This window comes from Acanthaster planci, linkage group LG14 (assembly GCF_054643075.1).
Source record: "Acanthaster planci isolate LZ-2023a linkage group LG14, COTS_SCS, whole genome shotgun sequence".
Taxonomy (NCBI): domain Eukaryota; kingdom Metazoa; phylum Echinodermata; class Asteroidea; order Valvatida; family Acanthasteridae; genus Acanthaster; species Acanthaster planci.
Window position 1 is genome coordinate 4,953,102 of NC_141790.1, and position 27,237 is coordinate 4,980,338.

The 27,237-nt window shown below is 39.9% G+C and overlaps 1 protein-coding gene across 1 annotated transcript; it reads right to left on the reverse strand.

The window, feature by feature from the left end:
• Positions 1–32: 32 nt before the first annotated feature.
• On the reverse strand, positions 33–26,433 carry LOC110983243 (cytochrome P450 2U1-like). The gene is made up of 3 exons (XM_087145890.1): positions 25,890–26,433; positions 20,647–21,612; positions 33–4,827 (listed from the first exon to the last, which is right to left on the reverse strand). Exons 1-3 carry the CDS (start codon positions 26,257–26,259, stop codon positions 4,640–4,642), a joined length of 1,524 nt encoding a protein of 507 aa, XP_087002016.1. The 5' UTR covers positions 26,260–26,433; the 3' UTR covers positions 33–4,639.
• Between the last annotated feature and the right edge of the window lie 804 nt (positions 26,434–27,237).

Sequence of the window (27,237 nt, forward strand, 5' to 3'; positions counted from 1 at the left end):
GTTCGTCTTGTTATTATTATTATTATTGTTGTTGTTGTTGTTATTATCATATTTATCCAGGGTGGCTTATTCACCAAAAGTGGTCTTCCATAAGGCCCTGTCATCAACTAAACAGGAAATAATAAAAAAAAATTAAATTAAGATATTAAAATATAAGAAAACATTTCAGGAAGACCAATAAAATACATGTAATACTTTTCTGAAAGTGTATAAAACAGAAAATATATAAACCGGAAATATAAAACGGAAAATAAAGCTATAATAAAAAAAAATCTATACCTTAAGCCAGCAACTAAAACAGAAGACAAGTGATCACAGAAGAACAACTGATCACAGAAGACAGAATAAAATATATATACAAAAACATGCCGCAAAGAAATGAAACAAAAGTAAAAAAAACCATAGAATATGCATAACCTAAACAAGATAAAAATTACATGAGGAACACTTTCAGAGATACTTTGAAACTAGAAAGATGCTGTGGTTATGTTCCATTCGTAAATTCCTGTGACAAATGGCTATTCCTAAAACATTCAATTTTACATCTTGGTGCAACAGGTGAATTCATAGCCTGTCAGGTGTTGTAGCTATGAACCTGGTTAGCTTGGGTAAAATCAGGAGTCAAATAGGCTGGAGCTAATTTCTGTAAACATTGTGTACATTAGTACAGCCCGTTTGTATTGAAAGCACTTGCTCAAAGGCAGCCATTTTGACTCACGGAAAAGGTCAGCGGACGATGAATCATAATTCTTATTTAAGATTATTCTTACTGCACGCTTTTGAAGCTTTTCAAGTTTGTTACTGTGCATACGAAATCTATCTGACCATACCTGTGAACAATAATCAAAATGGGGTTGAATAAACGAGTTATAGAGTAGGGTCAAGCATTCAGAGGGAACATATGGTTTGAACCTTCGAAGCATGCCTAATTTAGATTGCACCGTTTTAGTCATTTTATCCGTGCACCTGTTGGGTCCAATGTAGTTCCTCATCAATTAAAATACCAAGACATTTAGCAACCTGAACACGTTTTACAGCAATACCATTGACGATTACATTAACATTCTCAGTGTCCTTTTGCTTAGCCCATGTCTCAATAATCATAACATGGGGTTTATCTAAATTAAGAACAAGTCTATTGGCGTTTATCCAATCCATCACACAGCACATTCCGTTGGTCAATTTTTCCTCTGTTCCACTAACATGCGTTCCCTTAATCCTAAGCGTATTATCATCGGTATACATGTCAATAATTCCACCACTCACAGAATTAGGCAAGCTATTTACATAGACAGAAAACACTAATAGGCCCAAAAAATCCCAGTGGGACTCCTGTTCTAACAACCAAAGTATTTGAAGTTGTACCTTTGAAAAAACACTTTGGGTGCGTTCATCAAAATAAAATAAAAAAAACATTTTATTTTAGAGACGTTTCAAACAACCTAGCGAGCCAAGCTTAGTTAGTAATACATCATGGTTAACCATATCAAAGGCTTTCCTGAGATCAATAAATGCAACACCTGTTAGTTTACCTTCATCAGTATTCTTAGACCAATTATTGACAAGTTTAGCCGGAGCAGGGGTGGTCGAGTGAAGTGCCCTAAAACCAGATTGATTGTCATGTAAGAGATTGTTGTCACAAATAAATCGGAAAAATTGATTGTACACTGCTCGCTCTAGCATTTTACTTAATATTGGCAATACTGAAATCGGTCTGTAATAATTTAGACATGATTTATCACCAGCTTTATGAAGCGGGAGAACATCGGCACTCTGCCATGCGTTTAGAACACGACCTGTATAAAGGGACATATTAATAACGTAGGTCAGAGATTTAACCACAATAGGGCAAGCTAATTTAAGGAGCCGACAGCTTATGTTATCATTGCCTGTTGCTTTCTTGACATCCATTTTAGATATTTCATCAATGACAAAATTATCAGACACTGGCTCAAGGTGAAAGGTCATCTCCAATATTCAATAACTGTCGTTACCTCATATAACTGTTTTTAACTAGGTTTTGCATTAGCATAATCTTAGCAACAGAAGAGACAAAGTGATTATTAAATGCAGTAGCAATAGCCAAAGGTGAGGAACAGTTTTCCGTATTAACCTTTACGATGTTAGGCGTAACAGTATCTGAGCTTGGGGTGATTTCCTTCAAGTATTTCCAGATAACTTTACTATTCTGCGAATTCTCACGAAGAATACCACGACAGTAATCAATTTTACATTTTTCAACAAGTGGGTAACCTGATTACGTAGAACCTTATAATCATCCCATGCTTGCCATTCATTTTGCCTCAAAGCTACCTTATGGGTAAGATCTCTATCATTCATCAGCTGAATTGCCTCATCAGTAATCCAGGGACAAGCATTCTTACGGATTCTTTTGGTGCGAATAGGTGGATGACGATGAACAATGGACATGAACAGATAGAGTAACCCAGGTATCAAGAGCAACATCAGTATCATCAATATTAATAAGATCATCCCAGGGAACACACCTCAAATCCTCTTTAAAACCCTCCTCATCGAAGTGTTTAAAAGAACGAAAGTTAATTAGCACTATTTAAATTTGTTTGAAAACTTCTAACAGCATAAATTAAAAAAAATACTTGTATAATATAACCCCTAATCTTGACAGAACTGTGGTTTGTTAACAAAGATTAAATATATGACAGTTCTGCTATGGTCAGCTACTTTAGTGGGCGTATCAATCCACTGGGTGAAACCACTGGAAGAAGTAGAAAATTGTTACTCGCGGCCATGACTATCAGTTTCAGAAGCAGAAAAGTCGTAATTTAAATCACCAAGAATTATACACTCTATGCCATACGTAGACACCTTATCGATATTTCTTTCAAAGTTATTATTAAAATCGTAGGTAGTACTGGGTGGCCTATAGAAAGATCCAACAAGGCACGGAGATTTCCAGCAAAATATTTTCCAATGTGCTAGATTAGAAACCACACAGTAAATTTGTTGGAGACATATATAGCCACTCCACCCCGTGCCAATTTCTATCTTTTCTATAAACCGTATTAACCGTCGATAGACACTTCGGCAGGAAAAACAGAGTCATGACATAAAGTTCATTGATGCCAATAACATCAAAAGGGTTATTTTTGAGCAAAATTCGTAGCTGGTCAATTTTAGCAAGGAGGCTATGAATGTTTAGAAACGATTGGCCCAGAACGATCACATGATAGGGCGACATATCCGCATGCCCCACTCAGCTTGAGACATCTCATTCTACCGACGCGACGGTGCGTGCACGCACACCCACCTTACATAATTATGTATACTTGTGGGTATTTCCTTTGTTAAATAAAAGGCTTCGGGAAATTCGAGAACGAACAAATTGCAGTCCTTTAGTCAGTTTTGCGTGGTACTCGTTATACGTTTTGTACATAGGCTACCAGGGAATTCGATCAATGATTGCGCTGGTATAACAGACTCGTTCCCGTCATCGCACTCTATATAATTTAATGCGGGGACCGCTAACTATATAAATGCACTTACTGGTACCCGCACTAGTTTCACATTAGCGTTTACGCAATTAACGAAAGGGATCGGAAGGGGCAGTGCATTTGTAAACGATATCGTTTACGTACACTAACTGTACAGTTTCACAGTCGGTCTATCATCTTCTGAAATTGTTCAGCTTGTTTCTTTGGATAAATTCCTTAAGACAAATGTATGACAAAACAATTGTTGACCGCTGTGGTGTGGGATATGACGTTGTCCGTGAACACCCGAGGGACGCATAGCGCCCCGAGGCGAATTGTTAAATATAAAACAGCATAAATATTTAACATATGGAAATGAAATTTTTACAACAAAACCGTATTATGTTGAAGCGGCCTGTGGAATACATGTAGGCCTACATAAAAAAAAATATGAGAAAATAAGCCCTCAAAATACTTCATTAGGTTTTTTAAAACGTCAATATTCTCTATGTACAGTATATCTTACTTCATGTATAATGCTACAGGAATCACCGATACAAAATACGACATAGCGTTAACGGAGCTATTATACGTATGAAGCCAAACCACGGTTCACAACCACAATGCACGACATCTATGATGCTCAACCTACCATAAAAACTTCACGTATGAAATAAGGCTCTTATAACATTCGGGCTTTATTTTCCTTTAAAAAACACCACCCTGTCCACAATTTCGACCGAGGATTCGAACCCACACCCATTCATCGCAAACCATTATGCTGGAACCATGTGACTACCGCAATTCACACAAGTTGGCGGTGTTTATACTGTTGGTATACCTATGAATGGCTGCAACGTGAGTCTAATACACATTGGGCATGCGCAATACAAACACAACCCAACTTGGTTTGGCTTCATACGTATGATTGCATATATATCTCGTAAACGCGAGGCCAGGGATGTCTGTGTAAAACCAGTTAAGATAATAATAAAATAATACGCGGCGCAACGGATAAAGAAACAGTGCTATGGCGCTGTGTGCTGAGGAGGCAACGTCGTGTGTCGTGTACAGGATATCTCGTTACTTCCTTTTTTGATAAAAACTCGTTTTATATTATGCCCTACATTTGGGGAAATCAAATGACAACGTGTTGTCATATTTCATTTAGTGTTGGTTGGGATAAATCACGTGTAAGGGACACGTTTAATGGCCTTGACAGCGTACGACAAAGGAACTCTGGTAACTCCAGCCTGTGCTGTCATTTTAAGACAGGTTCCTTTTTTAGGCTCAAAGTGGTAAAACTTGAGCAGGTTGCTGAAGAACAGGAATATCTCCATCTTAGCCAGCCCATCTCCGAGGCAGTTACGTCTTCCTGAAGGATGTAACCAACGATATGAGCAAATCATACATTATGTAGAAAGTGGAAACGGGACTGCAAGGCACTATTCAAGCTAAAACAATTACATGTAATGGGAATAAGAAAAATAAAAAGTAGTGCTCACCAATGTGAAGAGCCAAATTTTCGCCCCTACTGGGTCTTCGTCAGGGCTTGGAGTACTGGTTGAAAGGAAGAGAGGCGTAGTGGACGTTGCACCGTCGGACCCAGGGTAGTTTTACACCCACAGGTGGCTACTCTTGTATTTCCACCAACATGGTGTAGTGCCTCTCCTGCTCACTGTGCAACGTCCACTACATCAGGGAAACTACACGTCGACTGGCCGACAGAGTCGTCAAGCACCTCCGCAGTATCCGAAAGGACAGAATATCCATAGTTGTTGGAAGAATAAATGGCTAGATCAGAAGCGCGTAAAATACACGAGTTTGCCTGGGCGCAACCATTGATCACGTGAACAGGGTAACATTTTGAGCGCGCAGAATACTACTGTAACGAACGTGCTCTCGGACTTCACTAACTTGACTCGACTGAGCTTCGTTCGTTTCGGTCTTCTCCTTCAGAAAATGCTTTGAATGCAAGTGAAGACAGAAACCAGGAGGATATTCAAGAGGAAATTGACCTTTCATGAGTAAGTTCAGAGTTTTCTTATTTGCGTAAAAATGGGTGAATTGTTGACTTTGATCCAACTACGCCCAGCGTGAACATCTTGCTTCTTGCCGGCCTCTGCTGATTAAACTTCACATTTTTGGTACATGCAGCCTGCAGCTTATGGGATGTATGAGCAAGCAGTCCAAATTTTAATCACCATACCTGTTGACTGTCGTTTTATGATACACTTGATACACCCGAATAAACATTTGCACATTGGAACTAGCTGTTTCCCCTATCCTTGTTTCTGAGTGGATTCGCTCGGTAACACGTGTAATTAGCGTAGGCCTAGACCTATATGCTTATTGTGCTTTGAGCTGGGTTTAAATAATTTAACGGTGATATATATAAGACTTAAACAATGCCGACGATATCAGCGTGTTTCTTGAGTGCGTACGCTGAAAACACCAGTCATATAAAATACACTGCGTAGCACGAAATGTGACAGAGGGGAACCCCCCCCCCCCTTTGTGTTACCGGAATGTCAGAAATTCTATTGAGGCATCGGTGATGAATAGGGAAAGGGGTACCCCTCTGTCATATTTCGTGTTGGTATAATAAAATAAGCAACTAAAGGCCTGTAAATATTGCAGGCCAGGTGTTGCGACCGTACATCACATATGGCAGAGGGCGCACTTCATGTATGGCAGAAGGCGTGCTTTGTGTGCGCGATGCAGCCCAACGTGGCGCGTTAGCAGGCCGATTGTATCGATTGCAGTCACACGTCAGCAAACTGCATAAAATTGCAGTATTTTCGGGTTCAAAAACATATAATTTGGGGTGAGTGAAGCAGACATAATTCTGTCACCATTGGGCATATAAAGTGGTTTTTATTTGGCTTGAAAGGAAATAGTTTTGGGAGTTATTTCTTTGGTTAAAAGTGCTTAAAACAAGACTCATCTTTGTGATCCAATATTAATTTAATGCTTGGCTTGTTTCAGGTTTATGTACCTATCTCATTGAAGATTAAAGTTCAAACATTATTGTCAGGGACTCAGTACTGTAATTCACTACCTTTATGTTCACATTCCCTTGTCAATGCAACCTACAAGTCCAACTCTAACAAGGGAGGACTACTTGAGAGGGAGAGGCTTATCTACCACTCTTTATCATCGGACTGTTGTATGTATGTTCAAACCCATATTCAGTGCTGGTATTGAGACAGAATAAAACTACAATCAACGATGGAATCCTGTCCTGTTGTTTATGATGATTGTATGAGTTGGATAGAGCCCAGGATACCTAGTCTAACACCAGGACTGCTCTGTGTAATTTCAAGTTGGACAAATCTGTTCAAAAGATTTCGTCCCAATTTCCATAACAATGAGCCGGGATTTTCGTCATCAAATTATCCTAAGAAGGTACCTCGAATATTAGCTCTTTTTTCCCTGGGGTGGAGAACGTTCTTGCGGCTGCGGTGATATGTTTCAACCCCATAGGGTAACAATTATTTAGCACTTATTTTGGATCCCCCATTATTATTTAACCGTACACCATTGACCGTTGGAGTCCCTTATACTTTCAAATGCTCTACCCATTTCTTGAAAAATCAATACATTTCTTTGTAGGTCATCTGTTTGGCATGTTTACCTCTTCTTAGAAGACTTCACAAATACCCTTAAAAAGTGTAAAATGGAAGGTTATTTCTATGCATTCAATACAGATTCCTTCATGGAGACCCAAAGCGGGGCGGTGCGTTTCTCTTTCGCTGTTGCCAGTAACTCGCGGCCGCGACTTATTTACTCGCGGCCGCGACTTACTTAACTCGCGGCCGTTCAATTATTTTGTATTTTCATTTACTGTTTTTATTTTGGGAACTTTTTGGGGCACATTGTTTTCAGACGTTGGTCATTTTTTTTTAATCATTTCTGTTATAAATGTTTTAGAGTTTGTTTTGTGTTTTACCATTTACATTTTGATATGAAAATGTTGTTCGCCTGTGATTATTTATTTCTGGTGAGATTAATTTTTGTGGCATATAACTTTTAATTTTAAAATCACTTAAAGCCGGTAATTACGCATAAATGATCTAATGCGACTTCAAGTTTATGTAAGCATGGAATAAAGTTTGCAGTTTCACTGTTTCTTTTTTTTCCTTAACTGTCATATTTTTTCAGCCAAACTACTGTCTCGAGTTTGGACTTCAACTGCCCACGAAGAAGAAGGTCTCTGATTCCAGCTGGCAAGAGGTCTAGTGAGCACGTGATTGCTGAACAAACGGTGACTCCTAAGGAAGCTCAGGAGTGCATCGCCCAGATGGAGAAGGAAAACAAACCTGCATGCAAGTTTGCATCAGTGAAGGACATCGTTCGCAGTCTGAAAAAGGAACAACTTGTTCCCAATGACAAGGTTCAACTTGTCCAGTCAAAGTTCACAAACGTGCAGTTGGGGATGCTTGCATAATGGTGTGGCATAATGTTTGCAAATACATGTAATATTATAATATTACTCTCCAATGACCTCTCCCACAAAACAGACACGCATATCAACAACTTCTGTGAAGTGTCACAAAAGCTCACCTTCCAACATGTCAAGTGCATGGATTCCCTTATGCAACAACCGACCGGTCTTGCTCCCGAGTTAGATCTTCATCTGATAAATCTCAGGGATAACGGGGGCCTTTTCTACCGATCTCGAGACGTCTTAGTAGTGTAGCGGAAATTAGATTACCGCAAGCCTCGATCGACGGTGCATGTACTTTAATACGTTGATGATTTCCATGTACATGTATATGTACACGTAGAAACTCCAAGTGCGCATGCTTTTATCATCTTCAAGTTTGGCACTTCTGCTGTGCACATGCTGCGGGCAAGCAGTAATCTCGCATTTGCGCGCTTTTTGGCGATTACTTGTTGGGCGCGTTTTATCTAGGTCTTGGGCGTGCGAGTATTACTCGCCTATGCTTAGTTCACGCTAAGTTCTTCGTAGCCCAATTAGGCAGCGCGAAATTTAACTCGTTGCTTGGTACGCTGAGCTTCTGGACATGTTTATTGTCATTGATTAGGATAAGACAATAGCTGAAGAACTACGAGGAAATAAAGTCAGCGACTACACTCCAAACGTGTGCATTTCAAAGGACAATAAATCCCTATTGCACACTGTAAAGTTCCAGCAAAAATGGTGCAGCAAAGCCTCAAAACTCATGTATATAGAACAACAAACCAGTACAGTCTGAGTGACACGCATTAATAAATCCCTCGGAGCAGCCACGCCCACATAGACTTTTCATCCATGCGGAGACTTTTGTCACCGGGTCAGTTCCCGGCATGCTCGAACCTGTACGACTGTTTTATGGTAGCAAATACATCTCTTAGATCCCCTCTCTACCTACATTTCATTTTGCTGCTACGGAAGTACAGTAATTCCAGTCACAACCCAAACAGCCTTAAGAGTCAGCACATGTCTGTAAACAATGAGATCCAGTTCATGATAGTGATCATGGGCTCCTTGGGGTGACTGATCTTCCGAGACTCCTTACTCTGCAGTGCTTGGGGTCTAGCTAATGGGAGTCTACAGGATTGTGGTGTATGCCTTGGTTGAGGACGACATGGAATCTTTGCCAAGTTGGCTTATTGAAAAAGGTTATATTTAATGATCACCGCTCCGTTGCCCCCAGGGTGCTGGCTTTTTCTAATCATCAACATCATGAAAACTAGTTCGTGTTTCTTATTTTTATGATTTTGTTCTTGTAAACAAGGTCTGGCTAATGAGGTCGCTAGACAGAGCTATTTACCGGAATTTAATTTGCAGTCCTCATTGAGTTCAGCAACGATCCAGTTTCCAATTAAGCCTAGTAAAAGGCCGATATACTTAAGTTTATGGAATTAATTGTCGTGACACTGCTAATTAAAATTCAAAAAAAAAATGCTCACATTTTATGCTGATCAGAAAAATTCAGCATTCACTAAAAACACACTAGAACGTTAAACAGGGCTGGAGCAAAACTTCCTTGAACAGAATGAGATTTTACGGTATTAATATACACTTTAGGAAGAACCTTAAATTTGGCCCTCCGTTTCACAGATTTTTTCTTTGTACACATCTTCGTGTAAACAGAAAAGACAAGTAATATTTAAAGTTGGCCCTATTTTGTATGTTGCAATATATGTCGTAACATATATGTACACGGATAGTATTTTCAATATTAAATGGCAGTATCTGCCAAAATAAGCAAACTTTTTGTACAGTTTTTATCTTGACTTCATTTTCCTCAGTGCGTTTTGCCCATTGCGCGTCGCCCTGTTCACGTGACTTTTTAGCGCGTTCATACACGTTAGAAAATTCTCGGCACAACCAATGGCTTGCGCGCACGCACTTCCTATCTAGTTTTTCATTCTCCTGATATCTATCCGCTCCGAGTGCAACAAAAGAGGGCGTGCTTTTTTGGGGGGGTGAAGTCACCGCATATAGGCGCGCGTTTATAATGGAGATCAATGGTGCGTTTGACGCAGAGCACGCTGAGTACGCGTAACGAATTCATTGCTTAATGTATGGTCTTTGCGTACACGCAGAACGTGTGCAAGAACCCGCTTGGAAAACTTAACAACCATCTGTCTTTCTTTTGCCGCTCGGGGGTGCACTTCATGCTCGGGGCAGATAATGCTAACCATTGATCTCCATATAATGATGCCAACACACACTCACGCTGCATTTGCGCGGTTGCTCCTGTCAACCGAGTGAGGATGTGCGCGCATTACTCTCGGGTCAGGAGTATACTCCTGCATGACGGGAAGTATCCAGTTCGTAAGTGTGACGTCACTTCAGGTTTAACCACTGCACACGTGCATACAACTGCCGCACCCCCTTCATGCAAGATTCACAAGACGTTAGAGGGAATAAATTAAAAACTACTTGTGCGAGGGCGTTCTTAAACAGATTTAAACCAACAGTTGATCAGTGACGTCTTGGGCCAAGACTATGACCCGGCAAATCTCTGACGCCGAGTGCGCCGAGAAAGAACAATGCGCAATCTTCAGGCGGAGAACGCTGACGCCAGGGTAGAATTACCCAGGCACTGCCTTCTTGAAAGCCACAAAGCTTCTAAGAAGCCCAACAGCCTTCAGAAGGTCGTTTATATGGGTCACAGGCAATGCCTAGGTAATCTAGGCAGCAGTTGATGTATACAATCCTTGATTTCTGCTATCCACAAGATTTTTGTACACATTCCTTTAAGGAATTGGCCGGACTCCGGCTGAATTCTTTTTTTTTTTTTTTTGGCTAACGGGACGCGTCTATGTTCACGGTGACTAAACCAGGCACGCTCGGAGGTTGGATATCACTGGAGGTGCTTGCTGTTGGCCGTTAATTTCTATTTTTACCAATCAAATAACAAAACCCAGCATACACTACTGACGTCAGTGACTCCTCGCAGAGCATTCTAAGCCCTGACGAAGACCCAGTCGGGTCGAAAATTTGGCTCTTCACATTCGTGAGCACTACTTTTTAAATTTTCTTATGCCTGTTGTTGTGCATAACATACATGTATTTACTTCTCCATACGGAAGCGTCAAGTGAAGACCGGAATATGAGGATATAGATTTTACATAAACGCTATATATAATGTACATTTATAAATACCTGGGACAGTTTTCTATTCCTATTGGTTGAAACGTGTCACGTGACCGTGTATTTTTATGATAATGCCCGCTGAGAAGTGATGACCGCTGTGTAAATCACGCGCTGGCACATGGATACGAGATAGTTTAATTGGGTCTGATTCAACCTTGTTCCCATTGCCACGATCTTGCCGCGCCATGTTGGTTCCCACCATGCCTTGCGCATTCAGTTCATGGAGTTGAGGTTGAGTTTGATCAGTCAGTAGTCTATGAGCATGCCATGCGGCAGGTGTGCGCCAAGTTCATAGAAGGGATTCTATTGGCCAACTTTAAAAAGGACCATAAAATGGACGGAGGTGTTCGGGAAAATGAAAATAAAATTGTAGAAAATTGTTGAAAATCCACTATTTTGACTTCTCTTGACTCTGTGAATAAAAAGGTATTTATAAATGAGAATAAATATGTGTTTGGCCAGTCTTAAACAAACGTTTAAGACCTTGCTCAGGAAAACGAACGCTGATAATACCCTCGGGCATCTGTCGCGTCTATTCTCCTTAGTCAGTCTTAAAGACGTACAAATTTAAAAAGACAAATAAAGGCAGCTAGAGTAGTGCAGCCCGTCTATAACCAGGTATTTAATCCCTCTTTCTGATAAGCTCTCGACCATTGAGAAGGCCGGATTTGCCCCCACGTGACCCTCATTAGCATAAAATGAGGAACGTAAATATTCCGTTTTACGCACAGATGTTGGTTAATTTTGGAGAGGAATGTACCAGTTGATGTATGTACTTGGCTTAAACCATATTATTTTGATTGTTATGTTCATGGTGAGTGATGTCGTTTTTAAAAAATGAAAAAGATACTGTTTTTTGTATTATGGGAATTTTATTTACTTTTGTATGTAGGCCTCCTGCATGCAATTTGCACTGATCTAAATACCCATTAAAACAAATAAATCATAAGAGTAAAAGATTTGGCCAGAATTTCCCAGTGTTTTCATGCAGTTGGGTTATGAATACATGTAAGGCTGGATTTAGTGTACATTCATCGATTTCCGATGCCACACTTGGTACATAAACGATAAAACGTTGGCTGTCTGCGTTTGCCTAGACTTGAATCAAGTCGGACTTACTTTGCTTTTCCCTAGTCAGCCATGCCTTCAGCCTGTACGCACTACATAAATGGTCGTTAGGCTCGGCCCAGCAACTCGCATAACCCTTATAAGGTGCCCCCATTTGATAGCCTTTATTGTACAACATGCGTCATACGTCACCAGTCGGTAAGTCCGATTTGACGGAAAAGCCAAACGCCCCCCCCCCGTCGGTGATATGTAGGTATTCATAATTCTTGCATAATGTCTACGGAATTTTCACCTATCAAAGTGGACTTGTAGATTCGTTCATCATGATGCAGGTATGAAAAACGTAAACAAGTCTGGCAATGCAATTTGATGCTTCCATTTTTGGTAGATGCGCCCATTCGCTGTGTACAAACGGTTGACAGATTCGTCAAGTCGGGATTTCCGAAGTGAACTCATTGTAATATTGGACGCAAGAGGGCGCGAAGTAAGTAACGGCGCGCGGTCTCGATGTGTATCCAAAGCGGAAACGAAGACGTCACAGAGATCCTGACTTGAGTCAAGTCTAGCGTTTGCCCTGAAGCATGAAATGTAGCGTACCGCGGATTTTTCCCCACTTGTGTGAATTTTACTCAAGACGAGGTTGGCGAAAAAGTAACAAGTCGGCAAATTGATTCTGGCATATACTCTCAAAGAAAATGCCTCCGCTATGCATGCCCCTGAGGACAGTACAATGTTTATCCAGCATTTATCTCACTAATCCTCGGAATTAAATGGTTCTAATAAGGTTGTGTCTGGCGTATTTATTAGAACAGTGTAATGTCCAGTGACCGTTATGTTTTTTTTCCTATCAGCGCGTGGTAGCTGGCGTTTGGATGGTTCGTCTGAATGGTCTGGACATCCTTGCAGAATTCAAGAGTTCTTTTAATTTGACATCACAACCCCATTTTGCATCAAGAGTTTAAATTTCGTGCTCTTCTAATCTCTCATTTCCTTATTCCTTGCTCGTTTTATTGCGAATCTGCTCATACTGGTGCTTGTTCATTTCGACGTTCATATCTCTTTTGGCTGCTCCTTTCTTGCTCTTTCTCATTGCTTATTTTGTGGCTTATTTGTTCACTTTTCTATGATACCATCGGTAAGTGATAAGAACTACAGCGAAGAGATGTTTACGTAAAATGCTATTAAACTAGAGTGTAAACATGGCTACCTTGCATCTGAACCAAAGATGAATTACAAAACCTTCATATCAATTATACAGAATGTCAACAGGCTCTATCCATGAATAAGAACACGCTTTGGCGGTACATTAGCTACTGTCTGAGAAGAGACTTAACGCATTTACATTACGTTAATATGAAATAAAGTTAAGTAAGAGGATTATTAATTGTTGCATTGGACAGATTAAGATAAGAAAATGCACGAGCAAAATTGTTTGGCTAATGTAGGCCAAGTAAATCACGGAACATTTTCTAATGTTTAACCCAGTAACTTTTTAATTATCCCTGAAGGACCTGTCGTAGGCATACATGTTTCAAGTTGGATGTTTTTCACTTTTCCTCCATTTCAAGTCAGCTTTCATGACTTGGGATCCTCAATTGAAAAGAAATTCATACATAATTTATACAAACACACACAAAAACAAAAGTTACAGTTCGGTTCAAACCTTTTTTTTTTCACTTCACTGCAAGTTACAACTGTAACGGAAATGAACGATAATTACATTTACAAATAACTGTACATCGTCTAAAATTGATACGCGTAATATGATAGCCAAGATATAAGAAGCCCACATTGAAAAGTGACCCTCATTAACACAAACCGAGGAATGGAAATATCCCATTAGTGTAAGGAATGTTTGTTAAATTTGTAAGAAGCTTATGTAAATACAAATTATCAAAGGAGGATTCCATTTGAAAATACGGTTTGGGATTGAATGTAAGGTTTCACTACGTTATTGAATTAAACAAATAAAAACATTTCCTTATTTCTATGTTTAGATTCTTTACGTTTATTGTATGTAGGCCTATGGTACAATACCGTAAATGGATTTATAGTAAAATCAAAAGAGTGTTTGCACAATACTGTGGCGAAACAGGGGTAGATATGGGTGCCAGTCTAACTCATTACCGCTGTTTCCAAAGCGAAATACGGTGGTGTGAAATACGCTGCCCTCGACTGGTGGACTAGACGACTAAAATGCTTAGAAAAGGGAGGGGTCTTGACCCCAAAAATAAGAGAAGGGACATGAATATTCAGAGTACTTCTCTGTTTGCGTTCGACGCGGCAGTGGCACTTAAACGGTTGACAATTCGACCTGCCGTATGAGCGGCCTACCGAAGAGGTGGGGGATATTTTTCATTTTGTACGCTTTGTGATTAATTTTAAGGTGATTTCTATTGGCCTCAAACCGATAGAAAATAAGGAAATCCCCAGTGTCAGGATGAAGAATGGTCCTTTGGCTCATCATCAACGCTGAGGGTATATTGACAAACCTCATTTTTCTCGCTCTGTGCCATACCAATCAGGCATGATACGTCATGACCACACGTGCGACACGCTATGACAATGGACATTTGCATATTGTTGAGCTACTGCTATTGCATATTCCAGAAAGTCAAAAGTAAACAAATATTTATTAAACACTATATCATAACAGTCAGTAGGCTTGACCATTAAGAAAAAAAATCCAGCACAGAAATGTTAAAGTGAACGACATGCTTGAAAAAAATTCTTTATTGGATATGTATGGAAAAATACATGTTTATCTTTCTAGCTAAATATGTGCACTTACAAAATATAGTTTAACTGACATCTTTTCATGGTTTCAGAGGGGAATAGAAATGGAGCCCTGAAATTAAGCAACTTATTTCTGAAATGTTGGGTAATTTAGATGTTTTTCTTCGTATAATGTGTTATAACCATCCGTTCTATGATTGATGCTGGCCTGGTTGAAAAAAAAATACTTTGGGGGTTACCAATTACTCAGAGGGTATATTTTAGGTAATCACGTTTGCGTACACTGTTAAGCCTGGTTTCCATACGGTCGTTTGTAATGTAGACCGAACGCAAGATGTAAAGACGCAGAGACGAACGGAAGAGATGGTGCGTGACGTCATTCTACCAAAATATTGAAACAAAATGTCATCCGAAACTCAGTGATTTTTCGAAGAAAATGTGCTTTTAAATCAACAGTACCGCCTCATGATGCCAACCTCTACTCCAGTTTCATGCATTTCATTGATGGACAACTATTAAGTTGATCACTGGGAAGTAATATTTAAGCATAAAGGAGAAACCTGGCAGAATTCAAAGCGTGACGGTCATCGTTGCATGCCAGCCATACCAGCACGTGTGTTTGTATGGGGATACCACGGCTACTCGACACAGTCGGCAAAGTTGAACCTTCTTCTTCCAAGAACTGCAACAACCTCACTACAGGATATTTAACTTGTAGGTGCGTGGTGGCTAGCTGGCTCTAATAATGATAATGTGTCAATACTAGAAAGTTTTGTCCTGAAGGTATCTATATTTGAAGCTTCCCTTATTTCAGCCGACAAATGATTCCATTCCACTGGGGTTCCGGGTATGAAGGAGAATTTGTACTGTTTTATACTGATTGAATGGAAAAGGAAACTGAAGATGTTGTCTGTGTTACAATCCCCTCTCTTTCGGATTTACCCCGATAATAATCTGTGTCCACTGTTATTTTGTGATGGATGGATTTATACAGTAAAGTGAGCCTACTGATGGCTCTCCACAGATTTTGATCCAAGATTTTGAATTGTTGAGGAAACACTGTTTTGGTCAGAAGTCTTTGCATACAGAATTTTGCCGCCCGCCGCTGGACTGCTTCCAGCCTGTTTTAGTGATCTTGGTGGTATGGATCCCAGGCAAAAGGACAATATTCCAGCTTAGGTCTAACCGAGGGTTTTGTAGGCAATCTCCTTCACTCTTGGATAGGAGCTGTGGCAATTTCTACAGAGTAACCCAAGCATTTTGTTTGCTTTTGAAGTGACACTGCTATGACCAGCCCTACTCAATCATGATTTACTTCGACTCCCGGGTAAGTATGGCTGTTTTCCATTCGTCATATACATGTAGGTTGACAACGTAGGCATTTTCTTGTGGGTAATATGCATAGTATAGCATTTTGCACTGTTAAATTTCATCTGCCAACATGACTCCCATTTGCTGAGCATGTTTATGTCGTTTTGTAGATCTTGAACATCATTCCTTGTCTTTCTTGATAAAGCCTATATATGCGATGTAATTCCTGACTTAAGGTCGTTAACGTACAGCATGATGAGCAATGGCCCCAGGACAGTGCTCTGTGGTACACCTGAGGTTACTGCTATAGGTGATGAAGAGACTCCTTTCAAAACAACTTTCTTCGAGCAGTGAACGAGAGATCCCTGCAGCTTGTTGCAGTTTCAGTACGAGCCGTTGATGTGGTACGCAGTCAAAGGCCTCACTTAAATCCATTATTATGGCATCTGCTCGCCCTTTTCTGTCAACAGTCTTTGTCAGATCATTGATGGTCAATGCTAGTTGGGCTTCACATGATCTACCCTTTCTGAATCCATGTTGTTAATCATTTAAAACGTCATGTTTGTCAAAGTGTTTCATTATACTTGAGTTGATTATGTGTTCGAGGAGCTTGCAAGGGTTCGATGTTAAAGACACTGGTCCATAATTTGTAAGGTCAGATCGATTTCCTTTTTTAAAAACTGGAGTCACATTTGCAGTCAGCCAGTCTTCGGGGAGTTCCCCAGTGGATAAGGACTTCTGAAAAATCTGATGTAGTCATGGGGCAACAATAGTAGCACATTCCTTTAGTGCCCTGGGCCTGATGTGATCAGGGTCTGGTCCCTCAGTTGTTTCAGCAATTGGAGACATTTTGGGTATTTCCTTTGCTTTCCGTGATAGCAGGGTACTGCAGTCCTCTTTGGCAAACACTGACCGGAACTGGTTATTTAAGGCTTCCGCTCTCTCAAGCGTAGATATGGCGACTGCATTAACTGTGTTGAGAAATGGCATCCCAGTGGAGCTCTGTCTTTTTATATAACTCCAGAAAGGTTTGCTGTTGTTTGTGATCAAATTTTCACCAACATCATGAAAGTACTCACTACAAGATTTCCTTAAACTGCGGTCTAAAGTACGAAGAAGATTTCTAAATATTTCCCAGTCAGCGTCCAGGTCAGACTTAATAGCCTTATTGTAAGCTCTCCGCTTTCTACTAACACAATCTCACGATCTGAGATACCTGGAAGGATGCTTACCCTTTGCATCAACGAGGGAACATTTGTAAATATATGGTCGAAGATCTTTCCTTTTCTTGTTGGGCTTAGCCCGCCGTTCGTATAAAGCCGATATCCCCCTTGCATCTGGGTAGCCGCTCATCCTTGCGAAAATATATTTGTGGGGTCAGGTCAGGTCAATTCCATCTCCGATCAGGCCAATCTACTGGGTCTGCCACAAGAGGTACAAGAGGTGTGAGTTTCTGCCGCAATACATACAAGAAACAAGAATACCACAAAAATAATTTTACAATAAAATGAATTAACGAAAAATACTGTCCATCCTTTCAGCGTGAAGGATGAAACCATTCTTGATTTACACAGTGTTTGGCATATTAAAACAGTAATTTTTAACTCCCAGTACTGCAGAGACCGTTTTGTGTAGCCTATAAGAAATGTTTAAGCGCATGGTAGCTTGTGTTTGCTTTGAAAAGTTTGATGTCTTAATGGTCTGAACATAGCTTCAAAGTCCAAGAGAGTTCTTTTTAATCTTACAACATTGCAACCCCATTGAATTAATAGACCCCTGTAAGAAACGCAGAACTTAATCAGCAAAAAAGATGATGTGATTATGTGCTATTGTTCGACACTATGCGTGAAAGGCATGGCAGTCATGTGCAGAAACCTTACGAACCTCTCAATGCACGGACAAAACAAAACAAACGAAATTTTAACAGCGATTCAACTACATAAAATGGCTTTTCCGTGCTTGTTATTGACACAGAACAAATTAAAATGATCAAGATCTTCCGAGCCCAGCGTGTCAAGCACAAGTACTTTCAAACACATTAAAAAAAATTGATTGGCTTCATAATTGTCGGAACAAAGGGTGCTGAATTGCCTTTTCTGCTTGGTTTTTAATTTTCACGAGTATCTTTTCTCACAGATAAATCGTCAATGTCCTAAATATCACGTAATGGTATGACGATAACCATAGTGGAATTCTGCAAGAGTCATTATTTCCTTTTGCGCAGAAGGCATCACCAAACCGGTTTTAAAGTTTCTTAACATAATTCTACTTGTTCTTATCTATCGCTTTCTTCCTTTTATCTGCCTATTCATCTTCTTTAAAAAGTCCGTCAAATATAGCCTTGTGTTTAGGCATTACTCTGTTCAAGGCTTTGTTTACTCCCACGCCACCATTTACTTTGTCTTTAAGGTCTTCCAAAATATCCCAATGAGTACCATCTTCTGGATGCTGGTAACGTGACAAAAATCCTTGAATATGGTTTCATCCATCACGCTGAAGGGCTGGACGGTATTTTTCGTGATTTTGTTTTATTGTATTTTCATTTTTTATCGTGGTAGTCTTGTTTCTTCTATGTATTGTACAAACGCTGTTTTGATTTTAATACAAATCCATACACGGTATTGTACCATAGGCCTACATACAAATACACGTAAAGAAAATCTGACATTGAAATGAGGAAAATTTATTATTTCTTTCATTCAATAAAGTTGTGAAACCTTATATTAAATCCCAACCGTACTTTTAAATGGTATCCTCCTTTGGTAATTACATTAGGCTTAATTTATGTAAGTTTCTTACAGCCTTAACAAACATCCCTTACACTAATGGAATATTCCCGTTCCTCAGTTAATGCTAATGAGGGTAACTTTTTATTGTTTGCTTCTTATTTCTTGGCTATAACATTACACGTGTCAATTTTAAGAAGATGTAGAGTTATTTATACATTTGTTACGTTGTAACTTACAGTGAAGTGAAAAAAAAAGCTTGAACCAAACTGTAACTTTTGTTTTTGTTTTGTGTGTGTCTATTTAAATTGTGTATGAAATTTTTTAAAATAAGGATCCCAATTTTATGCAACCTCACTTGAAGTGGAAGAAAGTTGATAATATCCAACAAAGCCATCTACCAAAATATCATCCGACAGGAGTTCACTGGGCCATTTTGCCTTTTTACGTTAGATGGCAGAAGCCCGCATGCGCTCAACACGCTAGCCGAAAGCAGATAGTTTCGTACACCGCACACTGTGAGACTTTGGGCCAGAGTGACTAAAATTATCAACACGCTAGATATTTGGCGCAGCGTCACCAATGACCAAATCCTTTGGAAAAATTGACCACACACTGGTGCTATCTGCTTACGCCATTAGTCACGAATGAAATTTGGCAAAGCAGGTAGCTCTAATGTGCGGCAGAATTTAGAGCCATTTAATTCCAAGGATTAGTTAGATAACTACTGGATTAAAACATTGCACTGTACTCTTGCGCATAACGAAGGCATTTTCTTTGGTAGTACGCCATAGTCAATTTGCCGACTCATAACTTGTTCGCCCACCTCATGTTGTATATAATTCGCTAAGTGTGGAAAACAATCCGTGGTACGTACGCTACATTTCCTGCTTCAGGGCAAATGCCAAAAGCCAACGTATGTACACTAAATCCAGGCCTTTATGTGTTAACAAACCGACATTTTGAAAGGACTGCGAAATTCCAGCCGTCAGACTGAACATGGTCAGCGTTGTTTGTGGTCTATCGATGACTCAGCGTTGTTACGTTAGTGATTCCCTCCGATTCCCGCTTGAGTCAAGTACATGTACATGTACATGCACGTGCAAAGGCTGCAATAATGGTGCACAACGCGTTACAAATCAAGGGGTGTCATTTGTCCACTCTGCGGAGGGAGGATCTACTTAACTGCCTTGATTGATATTTTTTTCTGTATTTTTTACTGAATTCCCAAATTTTTAAGGTACTGTATTTCTTTTAATGTTTTTCTTATGATTTATTTGTTTTAATGGGTATTTCAAATGGCATGCAATAGGCCTACCTACAAACGTAAAAATTCCAATTATAAAAAAAAAACAGTATGTTTTCAGTCCGTGAAAATGATATCACTAGCCATGGAAATTACAATCAGAATAATATGGTTTAAGCCAGGTACATAGTAATGCTACATTCCCCTCAAAAATCTCCACGTAAAATGGAATATTCCTGTTCCTTATTTTATGCTAATGAGGGCAAATCCGGTCTTCCTATTGGTCTGAAGCCTGTGAAGAAGAGGAATTAATTACCTTATTGAACGGGCTGCACTAACGGCAAGTGATTGTGGAGAAGATAATTATATCCCATCTTCCCCATAACTCATTTATCCCGCAAGAAAACCTGAAGTTCCACGTATCATTTATACCCACAAGACACAGAAACGGTCTATGATGAAATGGTGAAAAAAATACATATTTAGGCCTACCAATACTGAATGGAATGAGCTCCTTTCGATGAATAACGTTTCCCTCACTGTCCAGGAAGCGCTGCGGCTTGAATTCATCAGGGTCCTTCCACACGTCAGGATCGAAGTTGGCGTAGTGATAGTTCAACATGATGATTGTCCCTGCTGGAACCGCGAACTCTGAGATGGTAGTGTCTTGAGTAGTTGCCCTCATGACAGCCGGCACGACACTTCCATATCGCAGGCTTTCGAGAAGAACTGCTTGGGTATAAGGAAGGTTTGGCTTGTCTTGTAGGGTTATCTGCCTATCAGAAGGAACTGCTGAGTCAATCTCTTGGTGGATGCGTTTCTGAATAAGCGGATGGACAACTAATGACAGAATTGCCCAAGTAAGTACTGTTGCAGATGTTTCTGTGCCTGCCATAAACAGATCATTGATCAAGAAAGCGAGCGAGTCATGCCGGAAGGCTGACGAGGCGCTTTCTCCTTGCAATGAGTTGTCCAGGTAAGCGTCTATGAAGTTTGTGGCCTTACCGTCTCTGTTTGCAAGTTCACGTTTATGTTTATCGATGAAAATCTTATGACAGCAAATGACTGTGTTCATTTCTCGGTAAAAAGCTTTGAGACCAGGTAAGGTAGGAAGGTAGCGCATGAAGGGCAGGAAGGTGGTAGCTCCACCGTACTGGACGAGTCTCAAGCTGCGATGAAGTGCAGCTTTCATGGTTTCAAATACCTCATCGTTACGCTCAAATCTTCGTCCGTAGACGACAGATCCAATGACATTTGCAGTGGCGTTATTGAATAAAAACATTGGATCAAAGTCCTCCTTATTTAAAAAATGTTGTTCAACATCCAGCAATAAGTAGTCGAGTTCACAAAGTACGTTATGTTCAAAGCATCTCCTACCCAAACCAAGAGATTTGAAGATACAGAGAGTGAATTTTCGAACATCTTTCCAGCCGCCACTGTATTTAGCACCAGCAATTCCTGTTGGTTTAAAATGAGATTATTAAGACTAAAATGTATAGTTCTCTGATGTTTTATAAAAATATCTTTGTGCATATTACTTTCATATTTTGTATACAGTGAATTTGGCAAGAGCACTGGTTGTACAAGTTTTAGAGTTAACTCAGTGTGTGGTAACAATCCCTTCATCATTCTGTATAAACGAGAAGCCTCCCCCAAACTTTACAGATAACCCTCCGGTAAGAGAACAAACAGTTTTGTTCTTTCGTGATTGCATAATCTGCTTATACAAAGGAACTTTTGTGCCATCGCTTTCATTTATTATTTTATTTTCGAATGCATTTTTAAATCTTCGAATACAATTATTTTTAATTTTCCAGATTTTTTTAAAAAATATTTTCAAGAGCAGCTATGTTTATTTCAGAGAAGTTTTTTTCAACTGAGTGTCTGTATAGCCGCTCTGGTAAATATAAATAACAGTGCTTGAAAATAAAAACAGCGAAAATAAATGAAAATAAAAGAGGGAGTTTCGTTATCCTCTAATTATTATATGGGGATGATCACTTCCTAAATTTGCAATGTCGTCATCTCGTGATAATTTTTCTGAGGTTGTCATCCTTCTGTTGTCGTTTTGTCCATATTATCAAATTATATGCCAATTTAAATTGTTATTTCATCAGTAATAATTTCGATAGCATCCTGCATGGTCACATCGATAAAAAATGTCGAGTACTCAAAAATCGGACGAAAGACCACCAGTAACGATGTCAATCAAGGCTAAGGGTACAAAATTAATATACAATTTTTTCAAGACAAGTCGGTAACAGTCACGGGGCCTACCGTTACTTACGAAGGTGTGCCTTCATACTCAGTCCAGTGCTATTTTTTCAGATGTTAGCAGCAACTTCCTCATTGCCATGACCGAATAGTGAAGTCGACTGAAAAGCTTATCGATGGTGAATTATGCCCTTGGCACTATATGGGTGCCTGAGAGGGCTTCCTATTTTTAGTTTCGCTTTTACAATTGCGCTTTTGTTCTGATGCTTAGTTCCGAGCATCTGAATTTGGAAGTTCTGCCTCACTGTGCACAGCTAAAAGCTTGGGTACCTGCAGTGGCTTCAAAACTAATTCACCCGTGGTGTGTGTTAAAATGAACTGTGTAGTTTTAGAAACTGTGAGCTAGACCAACCCAGATCTAAACTTGCAAAGCAGTGCTATATAACAGCATGTGGGATCGGAGTATTGAATGTAAAAAAAATTGTTAATCTTTAAAGTTCTGTTAATGCCAAAGAAAGAATGGGAGTTTGTGTTCATACATCAGACTGTTAAACTTACACCACTTCAAAGAACGAAACGTTGCAGCCCTGTGTGTGCTATGATGAAGTTTTCAGCTCCAGACGTGGTTCTAGAGCCATGGGGGGGGGGGCTAAACCATTCGCACGTGACGTTACCTTGTAACTTTTGCCAGTGTATATCCAATATTTCGCTGCCCTTTATGGTCTTTTGTTTTGGTTTTTTTTGGCATTTGTTAGGGGCAAGACAACAATCTGGGGAGGGGGGTTTAAGCCCCCTCTAGCCCCCCCAACAGCGTCTGTATCTGATCGGACCATTTGTTATGTAGCTTTGCGTTTTATTGGTTGTGTGGAATTTGAACAAACTGATTCCGCGCGAAAGGGCATAGTACGTCAAATATGCTAGCAGCAGCCCTTTATTTAGGCAAAATTCAACAAAGACTTGAACCCCAGAGAGGTCTTCTGGTTAGAAGCATAAAAGGACGATAACCTTAAAGAGACAAATACCGCGAGTTTAGCGCTTGATTCACTTACAAAAGCTTGAAGCATTGCATATCGAACATAAAGTGTACGTTGTCAGAAAAACAGGAATTTTTGAAGTTGTTCAAAGTTTGCAAGGTTTTTTGTTTTGTTTTGTTGAGTCTGGTTTGGTTTAGAGTTTAAAAACCTTCTTATGCCGACTTTTTAATACGTTTAATCCATGACATGTTTATTGAAATGTGTTTGGGACTGTTTGAAAGCTAAACGCTTTTCCATGTTACAAGTACACTTTTTTGCAATCCACTTAGCATTGAAATACATTCCTAAACGCATAACAAAAACACGTCGTGGGTAGCTCTAAGCGCCTTTTTTCTTAGAGTATACACCATTTAAGGGGGTGATAGTGACCTGGTGGTAATGTCGCGCGAGTTCAACTCCTTTTTCATAATAAAGAACCTTTAATTTCAAACCAATCCAAGTACTCCTTCACTCTACCAATTACAGGCTCACATCATTTTGTAAGTTAATAATGTGTTTAGGCGTACCGAAGGCGTGTTGACGACTTTTATTGTTCCCCGTTAATATAGACAGCTCCACCAACCACGCACATATTTAAACAAATCATATTTTGAAAGATCACCCGTGCGGGCGATCGTTGGAAAAATAAACAAATTCTCTTTTCTCCAAAATGACAGCTTTCCGGGCGGAAAGATTTCAGTGTTTCACACTGTTATACTTACTTTACATTAACATATTTAAAGATAATTAGGAAGTATCGTTTTTGAGATTTTACAAAAGTGTATACAGCCTACGGTTTATTGTGTTGGTCTCCACATCGTCTGTATTTCAACACGTTTAGTTCCATAACCTATGCAAGGGAGCCGTCGTGCCGTCGCGTCGTGTATGGTTGCGTCGTTAATAAGAAGGCGAAAATATGTCGTAAAGAATACACCATACCATACACGTGTTGGGAAAAAGACGGTGTGGGGACCAATTTGTAGTTGTATACAACTGTTCGGGTGTATATCTAAGGGGTTGTGGGGTACTGGAACAATGGGACGTACCCCACAGGCACACAACCATGACTTTGGGGACAAGAGTTTTGGAATACGTATTTGCAATTAACTCAAAAAGGAGGAATTTTCAAGGTGTACCTCTTGTCGCAAATTGAAGTATATTATACTTAAGTGACATGCGATCGATTCCTAAATTTCATTTAGGAAAGTGGGTTTGGTTGAAATAGGAGAAGTCTGAAACATATCGCTAATTTGCAGCAACTAAAAATTAGAACATAACTGCTCTTGATGTCTGAGTGGGCCGCATTTCAGGTTGTATACAGCCTGCTTATGTATTTGTCTCATCAATGAAGAACGACGAACGGTACTTGTGCACATCACAACGTACGTCCCTCTCGCTAAACTGATCCTTTGGCTATATAAGGTCTCTGTTTGGACAGCACGAAAAAGCTGACTGAATGATCAAGAATCAAAAATGAAATGAGATATGCTTTATTTTGAAAACCAAAATTTAGCAGACATGGAGAGAGAGTGCTACGAGGGTATAAATACTCTGACATTCAAATCTTGTTTGCCAAGATATATTCCTTTTTTTACCTACATGGACTATATAGACGGAGTTTAACTTCAAATTTTCATTAAATGAACAATCGCAGATATGCCAGGCTAAGGTGATGGTTAATCTCAATTGTTACGAGTCTTGAAAAGCAATGTCTCACTCAGCTTGGAAGCTGAAAAGACGAGAAAGTTTCCGTGCTGCAATGAACTGCACCTGAAGGGACGTACCGTACTGCTTGGTTTGTGGGGAGGTATAAAGTCCCAGATCACTGCCGAGTTGCTTTTTATCCGTTTTTGATTTTGCTTTTCTTGGTTTTGTTGTTTGTTCTTTATGATGGTAAAGCTATATCCAGATTAAAAGAAATTAGAGTCAGGTAACTGCATGCATTCAGAAAATATCCCCGACTGACTTAATAATAAGCTCATTCATCAATATAAGTATTATATAGGCCTACCAATGGAATGAATGCAATGATGCAATCGTTCGCTTGCTTTTTTGTTTGGGAATAAGTATCCTAAAGGATTATGTGTACAGCCAAACTAATGCAAAGTAGGGTGACGGGGACCAAAGCTGCCATACCTTTGGGTTTTATTTCTGGTTCAGAAACAAATGCGTTTTGAAAGTAGCCCCCCCCCTCAGCATCATAAGCAATAGTCCCCCAAAGAACGCTGAATATAAATGAATGAAATAAAAAATTCATCTGGTATAAGGCCTGGCAAGTAAAACGATTAAAGAGCGTCGAAATGGTGCTGTTTCATCTTTACTCATTACGTTGATCAATAATGCACGTATTATTGGTACAGTCACATACACCAGACTTGCAACTGTATTCCCACACCGAGAGGCAAAATTTACGTCAGTCTTATTTTAACAAATAACAGAAATGTGATGATTTAAATTTGTAGGTTTGCAAGTTAAACCTTTGTATGGAAAATTTCACTGGCCACTTACCTCGTCCTTTAAAGTAGCTATCAAGAGACTCTATCGGCGCCCTTTCGCTCAAAACGTGCCCATCAAGAAGCAGCGTTCGCATTTCGTCATGGTAGCGGTTCACCACCACCACAAGCTGACTTCCAAGGCGTAAACTGTAAACTGCTCCGTACTTCCGAACAAGACTAAAGAGAAATCCATCTCTCCCTTTGCCTGTAAGATGCATCAGACTTCCAATGACGGGCCAACCTTTGGGACCCGGTGGTATCTTGTTCACTTCTCGTTTGCGCTGAGGTAAACTCTTGACAAGAGCAAGGAAGCATACGCCGAGGATGATCGCCAGTACATACGAGAAACACTCCCATGCTCTCTCCCCCATGATTGAAGTCATTCCAACTTGCAGCGAGCTAAATTGGTCTTGTAACGGGGTAGTAATGCACACACTATTGTTTGAAGCAGTGTGCTATACCAATGTGGCCACGCTTACCGGAGAAAAGAGATGTTTGCCGAAAAAGCTCACAAAATTATTAAGTTCGGAAAGATAGCGTGTGAATATGGATTTAGTGATAGGGTGTTGTGTTTACATTGCACGAGAGGGTTCCCCTCTGCGTTTGGGTGCTGCTTTTGTTAAAAAGGGACAATCAACACGGTTCTTGGAGCTGATTGGACAACGGCTTACTGCTCCAATGCGCATGAAAGACAGATGGGAGCAATGCCATGCGAAAAGAATACAAGGGGGTTACGGCTCTCTATACTGCGTATTGATACAGAAAGCAGTTTTGCGAGTGATTTTAGTGCGCATTCTATAGTCCACAGGGAAAATAAATTTCGTTTGTACAAGTGGTCACGTTCCCTCACAACGTTGCATGGGGTATGCACGTCATTCCTGTGACAGTATGTGCGCAGGTACTTTCAAGCTGGCCTATGTTACATGCATTAATGTTATTACATTTATTATTTTACTGCTATCACACGTCTGTACGAGTGTTGTGTCTGTGTAAGGGCACAGAAAATCGGCCTCCCGCTCTGCATATTCTAATTCAATTTTGCTGTGCGTATTACAAAATTTAATAGAGTGGTTGGAAAATTTTGAATCGTTGTCCCTTTCCCCTCTTCAGAAACTGAACTGAGTAATCAGCTTCACCTCTTTCTATTATTTCACATAACTTTTAACAGCCAATAAGATCCCAGAAAAGCATTCAATAGGGTCTGATCAAAAGACGTCAAATTACTAAGTAGGCAAATCTTACCACTGTCAACACAGTAGGCATTCGTTTGGTTAGCAATGTACGTCATGCTGTTAACTAAACAGCAAGGCTCGTTTTCACATAAAATGACCGTGAGTTTTTTATCATTTGACATAAGGGTC

Coding starts and splice junctions, on each gene's coding strand:
- LOC110983243 (XM_087145890.1), bottom strand. CDS start 26,259: ATGACTTCAATCATGGGGGAGAGAGCATGGGAGTGTTTCTCGTATGTA. Junction 21,613..25,889: donor TAGCTACTTTAAAGGACGAG/GTAAGTGGCCAG, acceptor TTAAACCAACAG/GAATTGCTGGTGCTAAATAC. Junction 4,828..20,646: donor GCTCATTCCATTCAGTATTG/GTAGGCCTAAAT, acceptor TACATCCTTCAG/GAAGACGTAACTGCCTCGGA.